Source organism: Alosa sapidissima, chromosome 22 (genome assembly GCF_018492685.1).
Source record: "Alosa sapidissima isolate fAloSap1 chromosome 22, fAloSap1.pri, whole genome shotgun sequence".
Taxonomy (NCBI): domain Eukaryota; kingdom Metazoa; phylum Chordata; class Actinopteri; order Clupeiformes; family Clupeidae; genus Alosa; species Alosa sapidissima.
The window spans coordinates 7,995,902-8,019,704 of NC_055978.1; the positions used below are offsets into that span (position 1 = coordinate 7,995,902).

At 40.9% G+C, this 23,803-nt stretch overlaps 2 protein-coding genes across 2 annotated transcripts in view; both read left to right on the plus strand.

Annotated features, from left to right (window-relative positions):
- Window positions 1-259, plus strand: part of zgc:162331 (uncharacterized protein LOC793007 homolog) — an 11,646-nt gene extending 11,387 nt beyond the window's left edge. Inside the window, exon 5 of the mRNA XM_042079161.1 lies at window positions 1-259. This exon is cut by the window's left edge and continues 634 nt beyond it. The gene's annotated coding sequence lies outside the window, so the exon portion shown is untranslated.
- Window positions 260-10,014: 9,755 nt separating this feature from the next.
- The window catches only part of LOC121697590 (endochitinase A-like), a 35,743-nt gene continuing 21,954 nt past the window's right edge, over window positions 10,015-23,803 (plus strand). Inside the window, exons 1-3 of the mRNA XM_042079160.1 lie at window positions 10,015-10,130; window positions 11,368-11,712; window positions 13,395-13,484. Of these exons, the coding sequence (XP_041935094.1) occupies window positions 10,070-10,130; window positions 11,368-11,712; window positions 13,395-13,484 (496 nt within the window). The 5' untranslated portion in view covers window positions 10,015-10,069. The remainder of the gene's footprint in view (window positions 10,131-11,367; window positions 11,713-13,394; window positions 13,485-23,803) is intronic.

Here is a 23,803-nt window from a genome sequence, read left to right on the forward strand (position 1 = left end):
TTTTGTTCCCTTTTTTTAAAGTAAGCAGGTCACACAAATTTTTTGGGATGACACACATTTTGTAGGACGTTTCCAGGTAGTGTTTGGATAACTCCCGTAAGACGTCAACCGCCAGGAAGAGCTTTGAATGTGAGGTGTCAGCCAGGGACGAACCTGATCCAAACCACATGGAGCCACCACCTGACACCCCTCCTGTGGTTTGATCATAACTCACACCATCTCTTCTCACCTGTCAGATCACAGAGACAACACGGAGACAACGGAGTCTGTCCATGCAGCGTCATGGCAACAGGATTTGTTCAGTGTTGTTTGTTTGTTTTTTTTTGTTTTTTTGTTCATTACATTTCCTGAAATTGTGCTTTTATTTGGTCATTATGGATTATTGAGCGTAGATTGATATTTGGTATTAAGCTACTTTTCTCATGTTGCAAATCATAAGAAAATATGTTGCAGCATTAGAAAACGGTGACTATAGTGAGAGGTCAGAATTCTTTTTGAGTGGACTGTACTGCATAAGGAACTCTCTTTGCTTATCACAATACCATGCTTTGAAATTAAATTACAATTGCTCCCCAACTTCGTGTCAGGATGCGCGCGTGTGTGTGTGTGTGTGTGTGTGTAAGAGAGAGAGAGTGTGTACACCCTGTGTGGGTTTTCTATTCCTAGGGGGATAAATGGGCGAGTCACTGGAGTCACTGGAGTCACTTTGAATGTTCAGTATGGATGCATCTGACTTTTGCCAGTTGACACCTGCAGTTTGACCTTTTACTGTAGATTTGTTTGTTTTCATTAACGAGATAAAGAATAAATTGATTTTTGCTTAAATAAAGCCTTCTTTGTCTCCTTTCCGTTTGAGTGGTCCTACAAAAACTCAGTTTTAGATCACTGATTGGCATTTTTGTTCTGAATTGACATGTTCAGGTGATAAATGGTTATCAGGCTTTGGAAACATTCAAATGACATAAAAGGCAGCCTGGCCTGTCCAAACCGACAGATGACGTGTCAAACTATATGACATGAGAAATAGGAGAAGACTTACCTATATGACATGACCAATAGGAAATGTCTGGCCCAATACTCTGTGCATTTGCATGGCTGAGGAGAGGGAAATACCTGTTCATCTGATTGGTGAAGGTATGGTACTAAAGGGGCTTTGGGGACTGATCTTGTGGAATGTTGGAGGTGACAGTCAAGAAACTATCAGAGACAAAGAGAGCTGGATGAGATTCTTCACACTACACAATCTTCATCGTGTTTCACCATTGTAAGGTCATGACAGGTAATATCATTTAGAATAAAACAATAAAATGTACCATAATGGATTGCATTAACAATTTTGTTGATTGGACAGTGCTAGGATATTTCTGCCATTTTTACACACTGTTGACGACCAAACCTGTTCTGATCTGTTTTTCATTCTATTTTTATTTGCATTGTCTCGTTGCATACTGTACATAATTACAGTTTCTCTCAGTTGCTTTGGTGCATTTCTCAGATCAGAATTGTATTTCTCAAAACTGTTCAAACTCCAAATCATCTTATCACTTGTGCACATCATTGAAGCAGTTTCTCCCCATTTTTAACAAATAGCAATGCTTTCGTAAATCCATCCAACTGATTTTGTACAAATATATTTGCTGTTTTTTTTCTCAATGGCTAATGCCATGTTAGTCCTACCCCATAGTCTGTATGTGACCTGACAGACAGGAACATCAGGATGCATTTCTTGAATTTCCCCTTGGGGATCAATAAAGTATCTATCTATCTATCTATCTATCTATCTTTCTTTATCTATCTATCTATCTTTATCTATCTATCTATCTTTATATATCTATCTATCTATCTATCTATCTATCTATCTATATCTATCTATCTATCTATCTATCTATCTTTATCTATCTATCTATCTATCTATCTATCTGTATGAAAGAAGTACGGTGGTGCACAGCTCTCTCTAACCAAAGGGTGTTCTACTGTATATTGGTCATTTTTCATTTGCACAATGCTGTAAAAGGCTGCTTACGGTCATGTAAACTGACTATAATTCTCCTACAATCACACACAAACATTTTCACTCCCTGCAATTGTGTGTGATTGTGCAGGGTGGTTTTCATCCCCTTTTTAAATAATTATAATTGTATGTATAATTATGCGTGCTTGTATGGGAGCTGAGCACCCACCCCCCCCCCCACCCCCCAGTCATAGTGGCATGAACCAATTAGCCCTAATTGGTTGGCTTTATTTAAAGCAACACCAAATAGTTTTTTGGACCTTAAAATAATGTTTCCAAAATCGTTTCAGTGGTTCATCAACTTGTAACAGGGTGAACTGCACTTCTGCATTCGCTTCACAGCCCTCTATCGGCTATAACCGCACTATGTAATTTTGCCAGATCGGGTAGCGGATCTGTAGTTCGATGGAATGAGACATAAGAAACTACAAATTTGACTTGTGTTTGATGTCGCAATACATCGTACTTTCATAAATCATGCAATATATTCTACCTTGTCTGTGGACATTGTTATTTGCAAAGCCGGTGCTGGATAAACAACTAGATGTATCGCAGAGCGGTACAAAATATGACCGCCGCTCAGTCCAGTACATGTTTTCCACAAAAATAAGTCACGCTGAAAGGCATATATGATTCTAACTGTCTCAATGAATTGCATTATGCACACTCAATTCTCACTGGTATCTGCTAGACAACAAGTACCAAAACATGATTAGTTCATAGATTTCACATGTAAAATTCATTTTATACAACCCCACCCCCATCTTGCCTGTAATTCTGAGAAATTCTTGAATTGTCTGCATGTGTGCGTGCACACGTTTATGTTTATGTGTGTGTGTGAGTGTGTGTGTGTGTGTGTGTGTGTGTGTGTGTTTGTGTGTGTGTGTGTGTGTGTGTGTGTGTGTGTTTGCCTGTTTATGTGCCTGTGTGTGTGCATGTGCATGCATGCGTATATATGTCTACTGTGTGTCTAAAGAGAGTAGGGAGAAATCTAGGAGAGTGCATGTTGGATGCAACAACTTGCTGTGAGGTTGTGTTCTGAAGAACGTTTACATTGAAAACCGGTTGGTTAATTTTGTTTTGTTTTGTTGTCAAGTCTTTTTGTTTGCTATTTGTTTACACTGTTTTTGCACTGTAAATAAATCTGCACTCTCCACTAAAAATCCACGTTTGCTTGGTGTGTCTTCACCCCATCATCACTTCACCTCAGTGAGTCCTAGCCGTTCATCCTGCGTCTGAGTATGGACTGCAAGGCCGTATTTTCACACTGCCACAATGTCTGTCAATAGAAAAGAAGCTCTGAAACATATCCACTGTCTTGCAATCAACCCCCTCCACATACAATATTGTGTAACTTTGTAGTTTCGAAATAGAAAATAGTGCTGCCTTGCGCATTGTTTTGAGAAACGGTTGTGTAAATGTTCATTATGATTCGAGAAATGCACCAAAGCTATCTCATGAACATCTATTGTTATTGTTTTTGTGGGTTTTTTTTTTATTCTGATATAATATATCAATCCCAGCCATCATGTACAGTACAGGCCAAAAGTTTGGACACACCTTCTCATTTCAATGCGTTTTCTTTATTTTCATGACTATTTACATTGTAGATTCTCACTGAAGGCATCAAAACTATGAATGAATGCAGTTATTTGGCCCACACATGAATATTTGTCAAGTTATGGCTTGATGAATATGGCACTAAATTAAAAAAAAAATAGCAACTTTGAAGAAACTAGAATATAAGACATGTTTTCAGTTATTTCACACTTTTTTGTTAAGTACATAATTCCACATGTGTTCATTAATAGTTTTGATGAAGCTACAATGTATATAGTAATGTACAAAATATGACCGTCGCCCAGTCCAGCACATTTTTTCCACAAAAATAAATCACGCTGAAAGGCCTATATGATTCTAACTGTCTTACTAAATTGCATTATCCACACTCAATTCTCACTGGTATCTGCTAGACAACAAGTACCAAAACATGATTAGTTCATAGATTTCACATTAATTTTATACAACCCCACCCCCATCTTGCCTGTTCATAATTCTGAGAAATTCTTGTGTGCATGTGTGCGTGTACATGTTTATGTTTTTGTGTGTGGGTGTGTGTGTGTGTGTATGTGTGTGTGTGTGTGTGTGTGCGTGCTTGTGTGTGTGCCTGCGTATGTGCCTGTGTTTGTCCATGCATGCATACATATGTCTACTGTGTGAGAATGTGTCATACGTAGGATTACTGTGAATGTATGTGTGTGTATCTGTTTATGCACATGCGTGCACAAGGAATAGGTTAAGATGACCCCTGGAGGCAAACATACAGAAAAAATTGGTCATCCTAGGCCTTACGGTTCTCAAGATATTCACAGAAAACTGTGTCTGCCCTACCCTCCTTTCGGGGGGTCCAGTCCAGCGGGGGGGCTACAGATCAAAACGAAAAACGATGGTTCCATGCTATCCATGTGGGGTTTCATGCCCACCAAGTTTCGTGTACCCCGGTCTTTCAGTGTCCCGGGAATCCTTGTTGGTGTACCGTCACTAAATGTACACATAAATTATTTTATTGTAAGGCCCCCCATGAACGAAAGTTCACGAAACTTGGCATGCATTCGGAGGGTGTCATAATGATCCTACACTTTCAATTTCGTGCAGTTATGACCATGGCAGCCAGAGATATTGTGATGAAAACACCTAATTTTTTGCTTTTTAATTTTTAACTAGGTGGCACTATACATGAAATAAGTGGTAATGGGATAGGTTGACATGTCCCCTTAAGACCAACATACAAAAAAAAAGGTGGACCTCCTAGGCCCTACGGTTCTCGAGATATTCACAGAAAACTGTCTCCGGCCACCTACAGGCCAGTTGGTGTATAGTAACATAAATTAATTTATTGTGTGGCCCCCCATGAACGGAATTCCACGAAACTTGGCGTGCATTCAGAGGGTGTCATAATGATCCTACACTTCCAATTTCATGCGGTTTTGACTATGTTAGGTCACAGATACCTGCGATTACAACACCTCATTTTTACTTTTTTGTGTTTAACTAGGTGGCGCTATACATGAAATGAGTGGTTATGGAATGGGTTGATATGGCCCCTTGAGATCAACATACAAAAAAATGGTCCTCCTAAACCCTACGGTTCTCGAGATATTCACAGAAAACTGTGTCTGCCCTACCCTCCTTTCGGGGGGTCCAGTCCAGCGGGGGGGCTACAGATCAAAACGAAAAACAATGGTTCCATGCTATCCATGTGGGGTTACATGCCCACCAAGTTTCGTGTACCCCGGTCTTACAATGTCCCGGGAATCCTTGACGGAAATTTGGACATGCAAAAAAGAAATAAAAAAAATAAAAAAAATCTGACTAAACCTATATGAACGCCGCTTCGCTGCGCGGCGGTCATAATAAAGGAAACGCATTGAATGAGAAGGTGTGTCCAAACTTTTGGCCTGTACTGTAAATGCAACTGAAAACTGAGTAAGTCTAATGACATGCTTTGCACTCTCTTACCACTGGTTGTCAGTGTATCACCCCTGGGAAGCATCTCTAAGCATTTCCATAACAAAACAAAACTAGTCTGAGGTGAAAACAAGTCCTGCTACATATTTATTACAACCATTCACTAAGCCAGCCGATTCTACGGATTCACAGCTCTTCAGCCAGCTAGATCAGCTATATTTAGTGATATAACCTGTTAAGTGCACAGGTAAAACAAATACATGGTAGGATTTTCCGGAGCTTTCCAAGAACCAAAATGAACTTTTCTCTGCTAAACTACACTGACAAAGTTGAGTGTCGCTTTCACAAATTATGTCTGGATGGGAATCTATGGTTTCATCATGGTCCTGGGTCTCGCAAACAATGTAGTCCTCCTCCGGGTCCTCCTCAAGGGCAAAAGGTCAGCCTCGCAGGTACTGGTCTTAAACGCATCAGTGGTCAACATTATCTCCGTCCTCAGCATGCCTTTCGAGATTTACACCAAGCTGGGATGGTGTAATCCCTCCGGGATTTGGCATGCACAAAATCTCGGATCTGTTCACCTCTCTGAACATCTTCGCGTGTCCGTTTCTCCTGGCTAGCATGTGCGTGGAGTGCTACGTGGCAGTGGTTCATCCAATCTACTACCTGCGACTGAACCGGCTGGAGTACCGCACCACCTGGTCCGTGCTTGTCTGGCTGCTCACCTCCGTCATTGCTGGCCTGCTCGTCCACTTCAATTTCAAACTGATGTCCGACACCCTTTCCATGGCGATATGTGCATTCTTTGCCGTGATACTGGCTTGCTTGTTGGAAATTGTTCGGGCTCTTTGCCAAAGGAACTCTTGCACAGAGCAGCACGGACATAAACCCCATGAAGAGGAAGGCTCTTGTTAATGTGCTCGTGGTGTTGGTGCCCACTGTTCTGATCTACACTCCAGGAGTAGTTCTGCTTCTCTATGACCAAGGGCGTAGACTGACCTGCCCCATGAGGCAATGTTTGATCGGAGCTCCGCGGATGGGTGTGTTCATCGCTCCGATGTTCTACATGTCGCATGCTAAGCATGTCATGTGCAAGAGTGGGCACGGGAACTCTGGTGAACACAAAAACAGAAGAAGAACTGTAGAATGACAATGTCACTTTGTTTTACTATAGATCTGCAAGAGATGTAAGAAATTGGGGGGCACTAGATAGTTAGATAGATAGATAGATAGATAGATACTTAATTGACCCCCAAGGGGAACTTCAATTCAATTCACTATGGTGTAACTGACCCCTAGTCTCCATTTGTGTCAAGTGCCTACAGTGATCCAAGTTCTGGTTTGAATCTTACCCAGGTTATTTCCCAATACCACCCCTTCTCTCTCTCTCCTGCTCTCTTCCTGAGCAAAGCAAAGACATATCCCCTAATAAAGGCTACATGTCAGAATCTGATTGTGTGTGAAAAAATAAGAGATTTTCGACACTGCGTTATTTGTGTTACATATTTTGTTCTTAATACCCAGATAGCAAGAGGCTGGCGGACCACTGTCGGTCCATTGGGGGCATAGCTGGCGGTTCGCTGGCATTTTGCTCATCGGTTCTCTGGCGGTCTGCTGGCGGGTTGCAGACAAATTGCCCAATGTTTTGCCACTATTGGTCTAAAATCTTTTTCATTTGTTCAGTTATACTTCATATATAATTTTATTAACTTTTCTTAACATTCTTAACATTTGGCTAAATCCCCTCAATCTGTCAGACTTGCCAACTGCAGCCTTAATATTATGCATATTATTGTTAATATTGTGCTATCAATCTGGCACAAACAAACAAGGCTAGAGTGTGGGGAGTAACCTATTTGAACAACAACAATTTGGCCAAAGGGCATTATGAGCACTGTTGGTCTCAATGCCCTTAAGTGACTATCCACCATTTACATTAATTAATTTAGCAGACACTTTTGTCGAAAGCGACTTATAGCAACTATATTAAGGGATTACATTGTCCCTGGAGCAACTTGGGGTTAAGTGCCTTAAGGGCACAACGGTGGAAGCCGGGAATTTTACCCACATGCTGCATGCTGGCCCAGCTCCTGAACCACTACACTACTACTACCAGTGACGGACTGGGAACAAAAGACAGCCCTGGCATTTTACACACACCAGCGGCCCACCACAGGGGGGGTGCGGCGTTTGCGCGACTGGTGCAATTAGCAGTGTATGCTATTCGTACCCTGGTGCAATTAGAAGTAAATTCTATTCATACCCTGGTGCACACAGCAATGTGTCATATTAGTACCCCGTCTGGTACAAATATCAGTGTATGCTATTTGCACCCATGTGCATTTATTCTGGCATATTGATCACACAATGTAATAATAATAAAAAAAACAAGCAACATGTTGCTTTGTTGTTACATAACAGGGTGTGAATTGCTCAGCTGTGTAATAGACACTCTAAATAAGGTCTCATGCTGTTTGCATCAATGTATAGTTAGAAGTGGATGCTATTCATACCCTGGTGTATATAGTACTGTATGCTATTTACACCCTGGTGCATGAACTAGCTAATTGTTGCAATCAAAACTTCCGTTTGAGAACTGATTTCTTGTTCAAATTGCGCGCCTTCTCTCCAGAGACGTTGGTACACATGCACACTCACTCTGCCAAAATGCATCACTCAGGAATCAAACACCGGTCTCCCGCGTGCTAACCCGTATCTGTGACCAATGCAATCTTTTTTCACAAGCAAATGGCGTTTGCAAGTAAACTTATAGTTTATGAGCCTGAACGTCATATTCATGAAATTTCTGTTAACTAACAAACTGACGGTTGTACTCACTGAAGTGTTCACTGAAGCAAGATTATGAAAATAAAACACAACTTTTCAATCTAAAACTTAATCTGAACAGATAGTAGTGCCGAAACCTTTCAGAATTCTTCACTTTCTGCTGACGAAAAAACGAATGTCCGCCATGTTTTTTCTGCACGTGAGCAACGTCTTTTTGTTGTTATGTCACAGGGTGTGAATAGCTCAGCTGTGTGGCCAAGGCTGTTCGTACCAGGGGTGTAAATAGACACTCCGTAAACGTAAACTTCCATCCTATAAGCAACAGCAACTGGCAGATAGAACTTTTGATGCATGGAAGGAACACACACATTTGATAGCCCCAGTGATGGTGAACTTGAACGTGATGGTGCATGTGAAAGAACTCCACCAAAACATAGACATATCAATGTACAACAATGCATAAAAATAAATAAATCAGAGCCAGCTGCTCCTTAATAAAAACCGGCATGCAGTTAACAAGGTAGCCAAGGAGTTTGCTTATCTCTGTTACCCTGTTTATTACGTCATCTGAATCCAAGTTCATTAGGACCTCTTTCTCTGTCGCCATCAGCATTAGAGCATCCAAATTATCCTTGAGTATCAGTATTAGTGCTAGTGCTAGATGAAGCTGCACTAAATCAGTCAGTTTGCCGCATTTTTCACCATCAGCCAACAGTGCTCTCTTAGATTTCTCTCTCTTTTTATCCACTCCCCCTTGTGTCGCTTGGTGCCTCAATTCATTTGTTTTGTTGCTAACATAAATTCAGTCAACAGTAGGCCTATAGCTTCCGATTTCCAACTTCCAACAACCACACAGATGCAGACACGGTCTACTCGGTTGTCTCTTGAAATTCCCATAAGGCATTGGTTTATTTTAACAAATAATCAAACAATAAAGCAAAAAAATAATCAAATAAAAAATGCACGTTTTTGAACATCTGAATGAGACATTTCGCTACAAAACAATGCAGACTGATGTAAAAGTTTGTGACTGTAGACTCTGTAGGGTAACCATGACTGTGATATACTGAGACTCATGTGTGATATGAATACTGATCAAATGCCAGCTAATTTAGGTGAGAAGGATTTAAAGAAGTTTGGTTTAGAGAATTTTGACTATCACTTACTTCAAGTACATTATTGACGCTTGGAAGTGGGACGAGAGAAATGATCTCAGGCCGTCGATTACACTTAAGGGGCCGTTTGGACAATCATACTGCTCCCTGATTGGCCGGCCGGCCCATGAGGGCTCGAGGCCCCTCTGGCATTTGCCCAAATTCCCAATTACCAGTCCGTCACTGACTACTACCACTACAACCATTTATCAATACATTCCAGTTAAACTGTATGAAATTACCAAGATTTCTTAGTTTTAAAACACACAGTAATAGTATGCACATTATAGGCCAATACTTTTAACATGATGTAAATTATGTTCTCATAAGTTTTAAATCAATTATTTAACTCAAGGGGAGGTGGAAAATCAGTGTAATTCCCCAAATGGTGGAATATCCCTTTAAGTCAGCCTTGAAAGGCAACTCTGACATGTGTGTATTCTGCTGTCAGCTCTCAGCACCACAAACACCACAGGAGGAACAGGAGGGGTTGGACCTCATCACACACGTCACATACTGTAGCTGCATTTAGATGAAACGCACACAGAAGAAAGACGCACACTGACCCTGCAGTCCCATTTAGTTACACTCTCTCTCACACACACACACATACACACACACAGAAGACAGAGAAGAGGAGAGGAGGAAGATGGCGTCCATCCCCTGTGTGCTGATAATGTTGCTGATCTGCTGGACTCAGGACCACATGGGTGAGTTATAAGTATAAATATATATACTCTTTTGATCCCATGAGGGAAATTTGGGCTCTGCATTTATCCCAATCCGTGAATTAATGAAACACACTCAGCACACAGTGAGGTGAAGCACACACTAATCCCGACGCAGTGAGCTGCCTGCTACAGCGGCGCTCGAGGAGAAGTGAGGGGTTAGGTGCCTTGCTCAAGGGCACTTCAGCTGTTCCTACTGGTCAGGGTTCGCACCGGCAACCCTCCGGTTACAAGTCTGAAGCGCTAACCAGTAGGCCACGGCTGCCCCCACCTAAGGAGAGAGAACTAACGCGTGATTAACTAATGTGACTAACATTACCTCGATAACCGCCAGTACAAGTCCTGTCTTGTTTCAATAACTTATACGGTCTTTATGTGTGTCTGTGTGTGTGTGTGTGTGTGTGTGTGTGTGTGTGTGTGTGTGTGTGTGTGTGTGTGTGTGCGTGTGTGTGCGTGTCTGTGTCTGTGTGCTTCACCTGTGTGCATACATGTGTGTATGGCAGTGTCCTGTAAAGCAGATGGTCAAATATGGACAATAGACACCCTACGTTTTACAGAGACAGTAGCCCTCACACTTCTGTGCCTCTGTCACAACTGTATATGTGCACATTCTCTCCGTATACAAAAATAATCTTGCAATGACACCTCCCATGACACCTCCCAGGTTTCAGTTATAGAAGTCTTCACACCTCTGTGCCTCTGTTAGAACTGACCAAAACCTCTGATGACCTCATTCCAACATTTATAACTTTGAAATGTATAAATGATGAAAAGACCATTACACGTGAATGGAAAAACAGTAAAGCACTACTATTTACTATTAGTGTTTCATACAGTTAAGCCCAAAATGATTCATACCCCTGGCAAATATTGATTTAGAATTGATTTTCTCTTGACCAATATGTTTGATCTGCCACAAAGGCTGTAAGACAATGTGGTAGAAACATGGAATAATTTTTTCTCTTTAGTAAAAAAAATTTCTAAAAAATGGCATGTCCAAAATGATTCATACCCTTTTAATACCAATCCTCTCTATGTCTCCACAATGATTTTAGGACCTTTTTAGCAGAAGGTTTTGAGGCAGGAACGATTCTTTGCCATCATCGATCGATATTTCAATCGATATTTGCCAAGGGTATAAATCTTTTTGGTCTGAACTGTAAACTATATCATATTTTACTATTATCACCTATAACTGATTTAAGGTTTCTCATATCAGGTGTCAGAGGGGAAACCCCCACTGTGTTCTCCAGTGTGGGGCAGAACGCCACTCTGCCCTGTGGTAACGTGGCTCAGCCTGACTGCTCCACTACTTCATGGATACACAGTGATAGAAAAGCTACAGTTGAATTGGTTCAACTTGGGAAGGTCGAAGAATGTACTGACCCCCCCAACTCAGATGAGTGTAAAAGAGCTAAGAGACTGAGTCTGCACTCTGGCTGTTCTCTGCACATCACTGAAGTCACCACTGATGAAGCTGGACTCTACACCTGTCAGCAGTATGGGGGAAAGGATAAACCCAAAATCAGAAACGATACTTCAGTTCATCTGTCAGTTCTTTCTGGTACGCTTTCCTTTGTTCCAGCAATCAGACGTCACACAAGGTGGCATCAAGGTCTAAAAAAATATCTTTAGAAAAGTCATATCATGGTGATTAATTCTGTCAATGTTTAATAATTGTATAGACCATTTCTGGGTGAAGGTCTCAAATACTGATGATGTAATTTCCCCCTGCAGTCTCAATGTCCCCCAAAGTGACTGAGATGGAGGCAGAAAGTCATGTGACTCTCCAATGTGTCCTGCATACAGATTAGATTAAACTAAACTTTATTGTCCTTTTTTATTGAGTACCAGTTCAGAGATAATGAAATGTAGTTAGCGTCTAACTAGAAGGTCAAAAAAGCAGTATCTGACATATGTGGATACATACATACACACACAATGTGGATAGTAGTATCCAGATAAGCAAGTGGCATGGTTCACAGTAGAGATATATGCAGTGTATTAACAATAACATTATAAGAGCAGAATAAATATGAATATGCAGTATTGACAATATAGACAGTTATGTACAGTACAGGTATGTCCAGTGTATTAACAATAACATACGAGTACTACTAAAAAAGTGTGGGTCTATATGTGCAGTAGAAACAGTAGACAGATACAGTTGACTATAGAGTCAGTAAAAGTGTAAAATATTGGTAAAAGTGAGTAATTACAGTATTTTGATAAATTAACTTAGATATGTACATTGTACATATCGTTAAAGCACCAACTACCGCCCCTTTCGTTCGAGAATTGATTAATGAACCTTATATTTTTCAGTCGCCATAGGTGTGTAGATTTGAACCAAATCTGGTTTGGTTCTTACCGGGGCTTTTCCTGCCTGAAATCTCCGATTTTGTTTACTACACTTGGAGTTTAGTGCTGGGCTGGTTGGTGCATATTTCCACCCTTTCACACGGCACATGAACGGTCAGACCGAAAATTCTCGTTTAAAATCAAAATTCCACTGGAGCTCCAAACGGATTTCTACACGCAGCCTTACAACGCTGTTTACAGCTCTTTGTGTCACGGTAAAATGTCATTTTTGGTACATAGCTAATTTAGATACTAATTTAGGTTCTCTCTCCTTCGTCCTGTCTGGGTGAACTACTGTACCTCGTCCTGTCTGCTTGAACTAACTAAAAGTTACCAACTCAAGTCATTATATGCTGGTCTCAATGCAAATTAATCTGGCTTCTATCCAGATAGCCTTTTGTCCTATATGTATATGATAATTGAGTTAACCTCACATCTTTGGCTGGGATGGTTTTCATTTCAATGGCTTACCCCCTAAACCCATTCTATGATCGTTGGTGTTTCACACCTCACCTGGCGCCAAACCTGCCATCAGAACATTATCTTGGAGAAATTATATCACTCATACAATTCGGCAGGATTAATTTCTTACAACACTAACTGGCATGGTCTTTTATGACTGAATGCATATATGTTATTATCAGAAACATGATAAGAGTTTAATTAAGTTACATCTGACCAACATGCTATTTGACCTCACAGATGTTCACAGATGTCAGGATCTTCCTTTTCCAAAGTTACAATATTCTAACCTCTAAATACTCCATGAGTCCTAGATAATTATGCTACAGTTGTGCAAATTGTACAAGACACTAATTATTTTTAAGCATTATCATTTTATTCAGCAATTGTCTGATAGCTACTTTTCACTATGTCATTCAACAGATTTTAAACCCACATCTTCCTCAACCTCTGTATCAAAATCCTTTACACCAAAGACAACAACGGACACCCCTTCCAACTCAGGCTCATCAGGTACAGCATGAGGACCGAGTCAACTCTGTGTCAGATAATTATGACCCTACATAACTACTTTATGCACTAAATGTACGTGTTATGTAAAATCATTTATGGATCTGTGTTTATGAAAGCACATTGAATTACTGCTGTGTAGGAAACATGCTATATAAATAAACCTGCATAGCCTTATGTACTTTTAAACATCATATTATCATTCAGCAAACGTCCTCTCCTGAGTGCCTTACAGTTGCCATTAACACATAAAGAGTCATGAGCTTGCTGGATACACACTGGCATCATGTATTGTGACAGAATAGACACAACGTGTTATGATATCAGTAATATTCTGAAGTTTCAAGTAAAGTTTTATCTAACAAATATGATGTGGATGTTATCATTATTTGATCACACAGGTGCTCAACCCACGTTTCCTCCAAGTACACAAGTCTCAGGTATGACATGAAGATATGTTAATATTATGAGTCAGATATGTACTAGGGTTTAATATTTTTCCCGAAAGTGAGATGTAGGCTATAAAATCCCGGGAAAAGACGACGCATTTCTCGGGAATCCCGGGAAATAGATGTTTTTTGTAGTTGTTGTTTTTAGCCCAAGTAATGTATGATATCACTCACATATGCGTTCCCAAATCGCAAACTGACATTTTTATTTTATTTGTATCATTATTAGGCCAAAAGAACACAGTTTATGTCCATCGACAAAGTTTGCAATTATCATTTCTGCTGCGTGCGTGATAGGCCTATCTGCCGCAGCACTAACTATGAAATGCCAAGTGGATTGTCTAGGCAACCCTTATAAAACCAATATATTACAGAACTCCATTATAAAAACTGACGAAATCTCCTAAAGTAAACCATGGAATGATTCCTAAACCATTCTGATAAACGAAACCCATGATGTGGCTATTGATATTTGTTAACGGCTGCAAACGGGAATAAGTATAAGTAAGTAGGCTATATATACTTTTTTGATACCGTGAGGGAAATTTGGTCTCTGTATTTTAACCCAATCGGCGAATTAGTGAAACACAAACAGCACACAGTGAACACACAGTGAGGTGAAGCACACACTAATCCCGGCGCAGTGAGCTGCCTGCTTCAACGGCGGCGCTCGGGGAGCAGTGAGGGGTTAGGTGCCTTGCTCAAGGGCACTTCAGCCGCGGCCCACTGGTCGGGGCTCGAACCGGCAACCCTCCGGTTACAAGTCCAGAACCAGTGGGCCACGGCTGCCCATAATCACTCGAAGTTAACCAAATGTTTCTTTATTAAGGCAGGACAGGCATATTTATCTTTTAAACATCACAAAGTTCAAATAAATTAAATAAAACGACCCACAGAAATGTGCAACTGTGCACAACAAAAAAGACAGGGCCATAGGCCTATAAGCTATAGGCTAAAACTGAGTAGAAACCATAATAATAATAGAAAAAGCCTAAACACTCTGCCGCAATATCAACATTGCATTTGAAAGCATTTCATTTCTTATCACCTTGCCCTTCTTTCTTTATTTTCTGAAAATGTGCTTTTAAGAAGCAGAGCGCGTCCACTGACTCTGCGCTGAGGCGGTTTCGGATTTTTGTTACAAATTGGCCGCAGATAGAGAATGCTCTCTCCGCCTCCACAGATGTAGCCTAGCCTGAATAGTGCTGAGTGATTCAAATAACTGTTGCAGGTGGGGTGGCACAACATGCACTTTGCGTTTTCATTTTCAAGTCTTTTAAAATGCTCTCATACAAAGCTGGCAGTAGACATCCTTAGGCGGTAGATACTGCTGCGTAGGCTACTGAATGCAACGTTACCGTAAGACAACAATAGACGCGCACTCCAATAGGAGCGCACTGGATTTTTTTTAACTTTCATTTCCCGTTTCCTGTCATAACATTTCCCAGGAATCGGGAAATAGTTTTGATCAGATTTCCCGGGAATCCCGTCTCCCGGGATTAAACCCTAATATGTACATTGTTCAATCACACAGGTTTCACACGTCTTCCTTTGTATTGAAATCCTCTTTGCCAAAAACAGCAGTCACCAATCTTTCTCCAAGCAGACTCCACACTAACTAGCATGGGGTCTTTTGACTCACAATTATGCCAAAAAAAGAGACATCTGGCTTTTAAAAGTCATGATTTTATGCAGCAATTGTCTAATAGCTACACTGTTTCTTCAAATAGATAATAAACCCACAGTGTCAAAATCCTCTACACCAAAGACAACAACGAGCATCGCTGTTTCTACCGACTCAGGCCCATCAGGTACAGCATCATCACCATGATCCTCTGAATGCTATCATCTTCTACTGGCCATGTTACATTATGTGTCGCTTTGGCAGCAGTACAGTACATTATGAATCTGATGTCTATTTGAAAGGTTGAGTTTCATGCAATGATAGTATGGGCGTCTCCTTCAAGTATTTGCGTCTCCTCTGTCTCTCTCTCTCACCGATCTCTATCCATTTCTTTCCTCAGTCACCCCAGTTGTTCCTCTGATAGCTGGAGTTGGTGTCCCACTTGGTCTGTTGGCTGCTGCATTGATAATTGTGATGATGCACAAGAGAAGGACAAGTGAGTGTTTCCCAGGCTACATTGTAAACAATCGGCACTATATTGTGTAGTATACATTTTATCTATTCTTTCTTTTAATTTTCTATTTCAGATGCTGGGGGAGAGACAAAACACACAGCAGTGAGTACTAATGTGGTTTTCACAGAAATCATTAATACAATGTTTTATAACATCTATAAATCATTAATGTAATGTTTTATAACATCTATAAATGACTGACGTTAACTAGTCTGGGTGAACCCAGATACGTAAATCTGTGAGCACTTTTGAGTTTGCTTTGCAGACCCGTCCAGCCACCGTGCCATTCAAGCCCATTTACGAATCAAACCAAAAACCCAGGAACCAATCACAACCCTTTATCCAGCATGGTGTGGGCTTTATATGATGATAGACAGAGGAAGGCAGTTAGCAGTGCTGTTGAGCGTCTAGCAATGGCTGCATTGATGGGGTTAATGTTTAGTCCATTTAAACTGCATCTAAATGTTGCATCTATAGCCTTTGTTTATAAGAAAGATTTCTTCTCAGAGTTTACTGCACCAATATAAGTTTAATTCTACTGCTGGTTATGCTCCTTGGAAATTGGAAAGTGAATGAAAGGTCCCCAGACCAATTCTCTTTTGAATGATCATTAATCGGAGTGCCTCACCTCCAAACTCATGGTAATGTGCCTGTCTTCTGTACAGCAGGAGGAGGGAGCTGATCTGCACTACGCTGCCTTTCAACACCTCAACCCAACCCAAGCTGGGCCTTCTGCAGTGAGACTAATCTCAAAATAAAAAATGTGCTCTGATCTCAAAAGAAGAAGTGTTATTTTGAGATCAGCGGTCACTCCTGATATCTTTTTATCCTCCTGTAAATGTTTGTCAGGGTGATATTATTTGTTGTTATTATTGTTTGTTTGTTTGTTTGTTTACAGAAGCAGTCTGAGGACACTGTGATCTACAGCAGCATCATGCAGTTATCTGGTGGTGAGGACCAGAACAGCAACAGACCAGCTGGAGGACCAGCGGACCCCAATGCTGTTTATGCCACCGTCCAGAAGAGTGACAAGACACAGGATTAATACAGACACATGCATAGGCATATGCATATACACACGCTTATGCATGCACACACATGCACACACACAAACAGCACACATATGCAGTGCACACACATAGTAAGTGTATTTGGGCAGCCGTGGCCCACTGGTTAGCACTCTGGACTTGTAACCGGAGGGTTGCCGGTTCGAGCCCCGACCAGTGGGCCGCGGCTGAAGTGCCCTTGAGCAAGGCACTTAACCCCTCACTGCTCCCCGAGCGCCGCCATTGTAGCAGGCAGCTCACTGCGCCGGGATTAGTGTGTGCTGTACTGTGTGTTCACTGTGTGCTGTTTGTGTTTCACTAATTCACCGATTGGGTTAAATGCAGAGACCAAATTTCCCTCACGGGATCAAAAAAGTATATATACTTATACTTACTTATATAAGTGTACACACAAATGTACAAGACTTCCTCTCACAGCTCTTTCAAACCCACACAAACACATACACACAAATTCACATGCACTGCACACTGTTCACTGAACACGCTCACACACACTCACTCACTCTTTCACACACACCTTTTGGATCCTTGAGTAAAACCTGTCTTTTTATCTATCTATTGGCCAGATTTGACCATCTGCTTTATGGCACCTCCCTGGCACAAACAGGAAACAAACAAGAACACACAGACACACACACACACATACACACACACAGACACACACACACACACACACACACACACACACACACACACACCTTCAGTATACATGGCCAAAAAGTCACTGATATAAAGTCGTGCACAATGCATGAAACATAATGGGACACATTACAGACGAAAAACAAATTGTAACATGATTCAGGAGATATTACCAGATATTAGAGAGGTGTCTTGTGTCTGCCAAATCCTGCTTCTTGTTTTTTTCCCCCTCAGAGCAGCAATTAATAATGTAAATATTGATATGCTTGATATATGGGTGTTTTATACAGAATGTGCCATTGTGTTTTGCTTTCCTTTTAACAATTTTGGAATAAAGCCATTTCATAATAAGCTATATTATTAGCCTTTGACATATACATTGTCATGCTTTCACTGTCTTGTTATTGTCTAGCACTATTAACCTGTACATTTTCACATATGACTTCCAAATTCTCAGATCCTTTATGTTACTGTTAGAGTTCTCATATCGAGAATGTCAGTTATTCATCCCACAAATCTATTAATAATCTGATAAACCACAGGAGCAGCGTTAGCAGCTTCAGAGCCACTTCCTCAAACTGCGGAGGCCGTGCCCAAATGTACAAAATTCAAGGGTAACAGCCTCATGATGGGCGTTAGGTGTCAAACCACTGCCAGGGAGGATGTCAGGGCTCAGGAGTGAGATCATCTACAGTAAGAACACAGAATCAGTGGAGCACACGTCTCCTCCACCAATCACCAGTGGGGACTAGCGTTAGCTTTGGGTTTAGCTACCGTTAGCTCCCAACACAGCAGGCATCCATGACGGTGTTCATGTGTGTTTATGTCACTGACTCTCTCGTTCACAGTTACACAAGCTTAGTGTGTAACAACTTAGTAACACAAAAACTAGTGTTATTACAGTTTTTTTCAATTGTTTACAAGCAATTTTGAAAACCGGGTTCTTTTTTTCAAAATATAATCACAATTATCCAAACACTACACTCAATTTGCATAATTCCTAGATTGTTTGCAAAATGGCTCACTTCAGTCAAAACATACACACTTCAGTCAAAACATATACACATATTTGTGAAAATGCTATTAGTTTTCATTTAACCAACACAGTCCTCAATGATCAGACACTATTGCTGCCAGTTCCACACTGCTGTGATGAATAAAAAACACATTAGTAAAAAAAACTAATTTTAAGAAATAGCATGTGCTAGATTTTTGGCCAGTTATGTAAGGGATAATTTAGATGACAATGGTGACAAACCCACAACATTCTTCATGATTAGTTTGAGATATACTGTAGGGAGAATGTACACTACTATAAACCTACCAAGCACTGCACAACCCTGATGTTGTAGACTGAATATTTCAAGTAGTTATTACGACCGCCGCGCAGAGAAGCGGCGCTCATATAGGTTTAGTCAGATTTATTTTTTTTAATTTTTTTTTTTTTTCGCATGCCCAAATTTCCGTCAATGATTCCCGGGACACTGAAAGACCGGGGTACACGAAACTTGGTGGGCATGTAACCCCACATGGATAGCATGGAACCATCGTTTATCGTTTTGATCTGTAGCCCCCCCGCTGGACTGGACCCCCCGAAAGGAGGGTAGGGCAGACACAGTTTTCTGTGAATATCTCGAAAACCGTAGGGTTTAGGAGGACCATTTTTTTTGTATGTTGATCTCAAGGGGCCATGTCAACCCATTCCATAACCACTCATTTCATGTATAGCGCCACCTAGTTAAACACAAAAAAGTAAAAATGAGGTGTTGTAATTGAAGGTATCTGTGATCTAACATAGTCAAAACTGCACGAAATTGGAAGTGTAGGATCATTATGACACCCTCTGTATGCACACCAAATTTTGTGGAATTCCGTTCATGGGGGGCCACACAATAAATTAATTTATGTTACTATACACCAACTGGCCTGTAGGTGGCCGGAGACAGTTTTCTGTGAATATCTCGAGAACCGTAGGGCCTAGGATGTCCACCTTTTTTATGTATGTTGGTCTTAAGGGGGCATGTCAACCCATCCCATTACCACTTATTTCATGTATAGCGCCACCTAGTTAAAAATTAAAAAGCAAAAAATTAGGTGTTTTCATCACAATATCTCTGGTTGACAAGATCAAAACTGCACGAAATTAAAAGTGTAGAATCATTATGACACCCTCCGAATGCATGCCAAGTTTTGTGTACTTTCGTTCATGGGGGGCCTTACAATAAAATAATTTATGTGTACATTTAGTAACGTACACCAACAAGGATTCCCGGGACACTGAAAGACCGGGGGGTACACAAAACTTGGTGGGCATGTAACCCCACATGGATAGCATGGAACCGTCATTTTTCGTTTTGATCTGTAGCCCCCCCACTGGACTGTACCAGGGTAGGGCAGACACAGTTCTCTGTGAATATCTTGAGAACTGTAGGGCCTAGGATGACCATTTTTTTCCGTATGTTTGCCTCCAGGGGTCATGTTAACCCATTTCATGGGCACACATGTGCACAAACAGATACACATGCACACACATACATTCACAGTAATCATACGTATGACACATACTCACACAGTAGACATATGTACGCATGCATGCACAGGCACATACGCAGGCACACACACAAGCACGCACACACACACACACACATAACATAAACATGTACATGCACACATGCATACAATTCAAGAATTTCTCAGAATTATGAACAGGCAAGATGGAGGTGGGGTTGTATAAAATGAATTTTACATGTGAAATCTATGAACTAATCATGTTTTGGTACTTGTTGTCTAGCAGATACCAGTGAGAATTGAGTGTGGATAATGCAATTTAGTGAGACAGTTAGAATCCTATAGGCCTTTCAGCGTGATTTATTTTTGTGGAAAAAATGTGCTGGACTGGGCGGCGGTCACATTTTGTACCGCTCTGCGGTACATCTTGTTTCAATACTTACAGTATTTCTTACCATAATCAGTTACAGTAATCAACCAACAATGAAATCAATGAAACAAATAAAATCTGTAGACAAATAAAAATTACTGCATGAAGTACATACACTTTGACTCTGAAGAAAAACTAAGCAACAAGAATACTGTAACTATTCATCATCTCTCTGTCTGCCTCTTCCTCTATCTCCTCCTTCTCCTCTTCCTCTACCTCCTTCATCTCCTCTTTGAGCTCCCCCTCTCATTCTCACTCTTCTTCTAGCTCCTTCCATTTTTGTTGAAGACAGATGAACTCAACTGCTGCCCTTTATAGCACATCTGAGTGCTGCGTTTTCAAATTAGCACATGTGTGCTTCCACAACTGGTGGATGTGATTATCCAATTTGTTCATTAGTGTGGTCATTGGCAATCCGGGGCTTTGTAATGACAAGGAAGTAACCTCACAATCCTTATCTGTGTCTAAGATGTGAAAATGTGTGTAGAGTTTTACAAATCACTGTGTGTAATGTTTTGCAAAAAGGGTGAAGCAGACATTGTGTATAATGTTGTGCTAAATCTGTGGAGGTGTTTTGCTCCTTGGAGTAGAATTTTGCAAATTGTGTGGAAATTTTGATTTTAGTGTGTAAACAATCGTAAAAAACTGTAATGTGCAGAGCAACTCACAGCAGAGGTGTAACAAATGCCGACTCAAGCATGGGAACATGAAGGGGAGGCCACACACAGATTTCAGATTATTACAGAATGTAGGGACAGTCAGAATAATCAAAGGTAAAACAGAACTGTAACGCCAGTCAGTGTCTAGTGTCTCACAAAACACTGGGAGAGGAGATTAAAATGTGTCTGGAAGTGGGCCTGTCAGATGCCTTTTTTAAAGATGGCAGCCGCCAAATTCAATATATTTTTGGATTAAGTAGCCAGACTAGCATTTGCCATTCTATTGGCCACTGGAATGAATGGGGGTGGTACTTCCTCCCTCTGTCCAGTTCTATATAATACCTCCATCAGAGAGACACAGGCACACAAGATGGGCGGGGTCAAGGGAGAGCTGGCAGGGTTATTACAACAGGACTGATACCCTACAATGTACAGATTGTAATTACTGTTGATTTAATGTCATTATTTATATGTGTATGGTTTTAAAACATGTAAACTGACACACTATCATTAAGACATTCAAACACAAATATTTCTAGACAGAGTTGTTAAGACACTACATTACACTACAATTTTGGAATAAAGCTATTTCATAATAAACTATATTATTAGCCTTTGACATACAATGTCATGCTTTCACTGTCTTGTTATTGTCTAGCACTATTAACCTGTACATGTTCACACATGACTTCCAAATTCTCAGATCCTTCATATTACTATTAGAGTTCTCATATCGTGAATGTCAGCACAGTTCTTCACTCCACAAATCTATTAATAATCTGATAAACCACAAGAGCAGCGTTAGCAGCCTCAGAGCCACTTCCTCAAACTGCGGAGGCCGTGCATAAATATATACAATTCAAGGGTAACAGCCTCATGACGGGCGTTAGGTGTCAAACCACGGCCAGGGAGGAACTCCTGATCATGTGAACTGTTGATTAATTACTCTACCACATGATGGTATGACCTCATGGTGGGCCCATTGTCACATATTGCTGCTACAACAACTTTTGATTATATCTCTAACCTTTGCCATTTTCACAGGAGAAACTAACTAGGAAGCAGGAAATGTAATTAATGTGTACATTGTTATGTCTTAATTCACTCTCACTACAACAATGGTCTCAAGTCTCTTCAAAGTACTTCTCATGTGACCCAAAATCAGCTGACCTCCAACCATGTGATCCATGCAACAGATCCATATCAATGTAACCAACCACAAACTAGGTAGACTATTTGAGTGAGGTTCACAGAGCATTCTGGGAGCCATTCTGTAGTCAGAATCTCCCACACCACTCTGGTGTGTAGCCATCATCCTCTGAGCTGGTATGTTCATTCTCTGATTGTTTTATATGGTTTCCTACATGTTCCTTTAACCTGTTTTCGTAACTTTCACATTATTCATTTAGATGTACTTCTAAAATGTATTGGATGAGTAACTTATACCTGACAAATAAATTGCATAGTTTTCTAGAATTTCTTTTGATATCCCTCAGGTTTAAGATGTGCCATGGGGAACGGCTAGGATTAGTCTCTGGTGCCGTGGGGCTAATCAGTGAAAGTAGGCATGCTACCAGGAGAACTGACCATTGTATTGTATTGTATAAGTATAAGTATAAGTATATATACTCTTTTGATCCTGTGAGAGAAATTTGGTCTCTGCATTTATCCCAATCCGTGAATTAGTGAAACACACTCAGCACACAGTGAACACACAGTGAGGTGAAGTACACACTAATCCCAGCGCAGTGAGCTGCCTGCAACAACAGCGGCGCTCGGGGAGCAGTGAGGGGTTAGGTGCCTTGCTCAAGGGCACTTCAGCCGTGCCTACTGGTCGGGGTCCGAACCGGCAACCCTCTGGTTACAAGTCCGAAGCGCTAACCAGTAGACCACACCCTATTGTGGTGGTTCACTGATTTTATTAGTAGTCTGGAACTAGGCAGCTAACCTTAGCACACCCTGAACCCTCTGTAGCTTTGGTAAGATGTTCTGTCCAGGTGAGTATAGCGGTCCAGGTCAGCACTATAGCCTCTGACCGACTTTCACTAGGATCATAACTTAGTAAATGGTACCTCCCGAATTAATCGGCAGAGGAGGGCCTTGCACACTATTCTTGGGGAAGGTGAGGCATTCTTGTAACAGTATCGTGGGTAGGCCTACATCAGCCTACTATGGATAGTAATATTACTTTGACTGAAACTTCTCCATATCTAGCGGGGTCAGAATCATTAGGTTAACAGGGGTTCTATAATCAATTGTTATTTCCAAAGCTTCACAATTTCCTTCGACCACTCCCAGTTCCCTTATTGGTCCTGACGAGTGACGTCTTATAATACCTTACAATGTGTAATTACTGTTGATTTCATGTTATTATTTATTATGGTTTTAAAACATGTAAACTATCATTAAGACATTCAAACACAAATATTCCT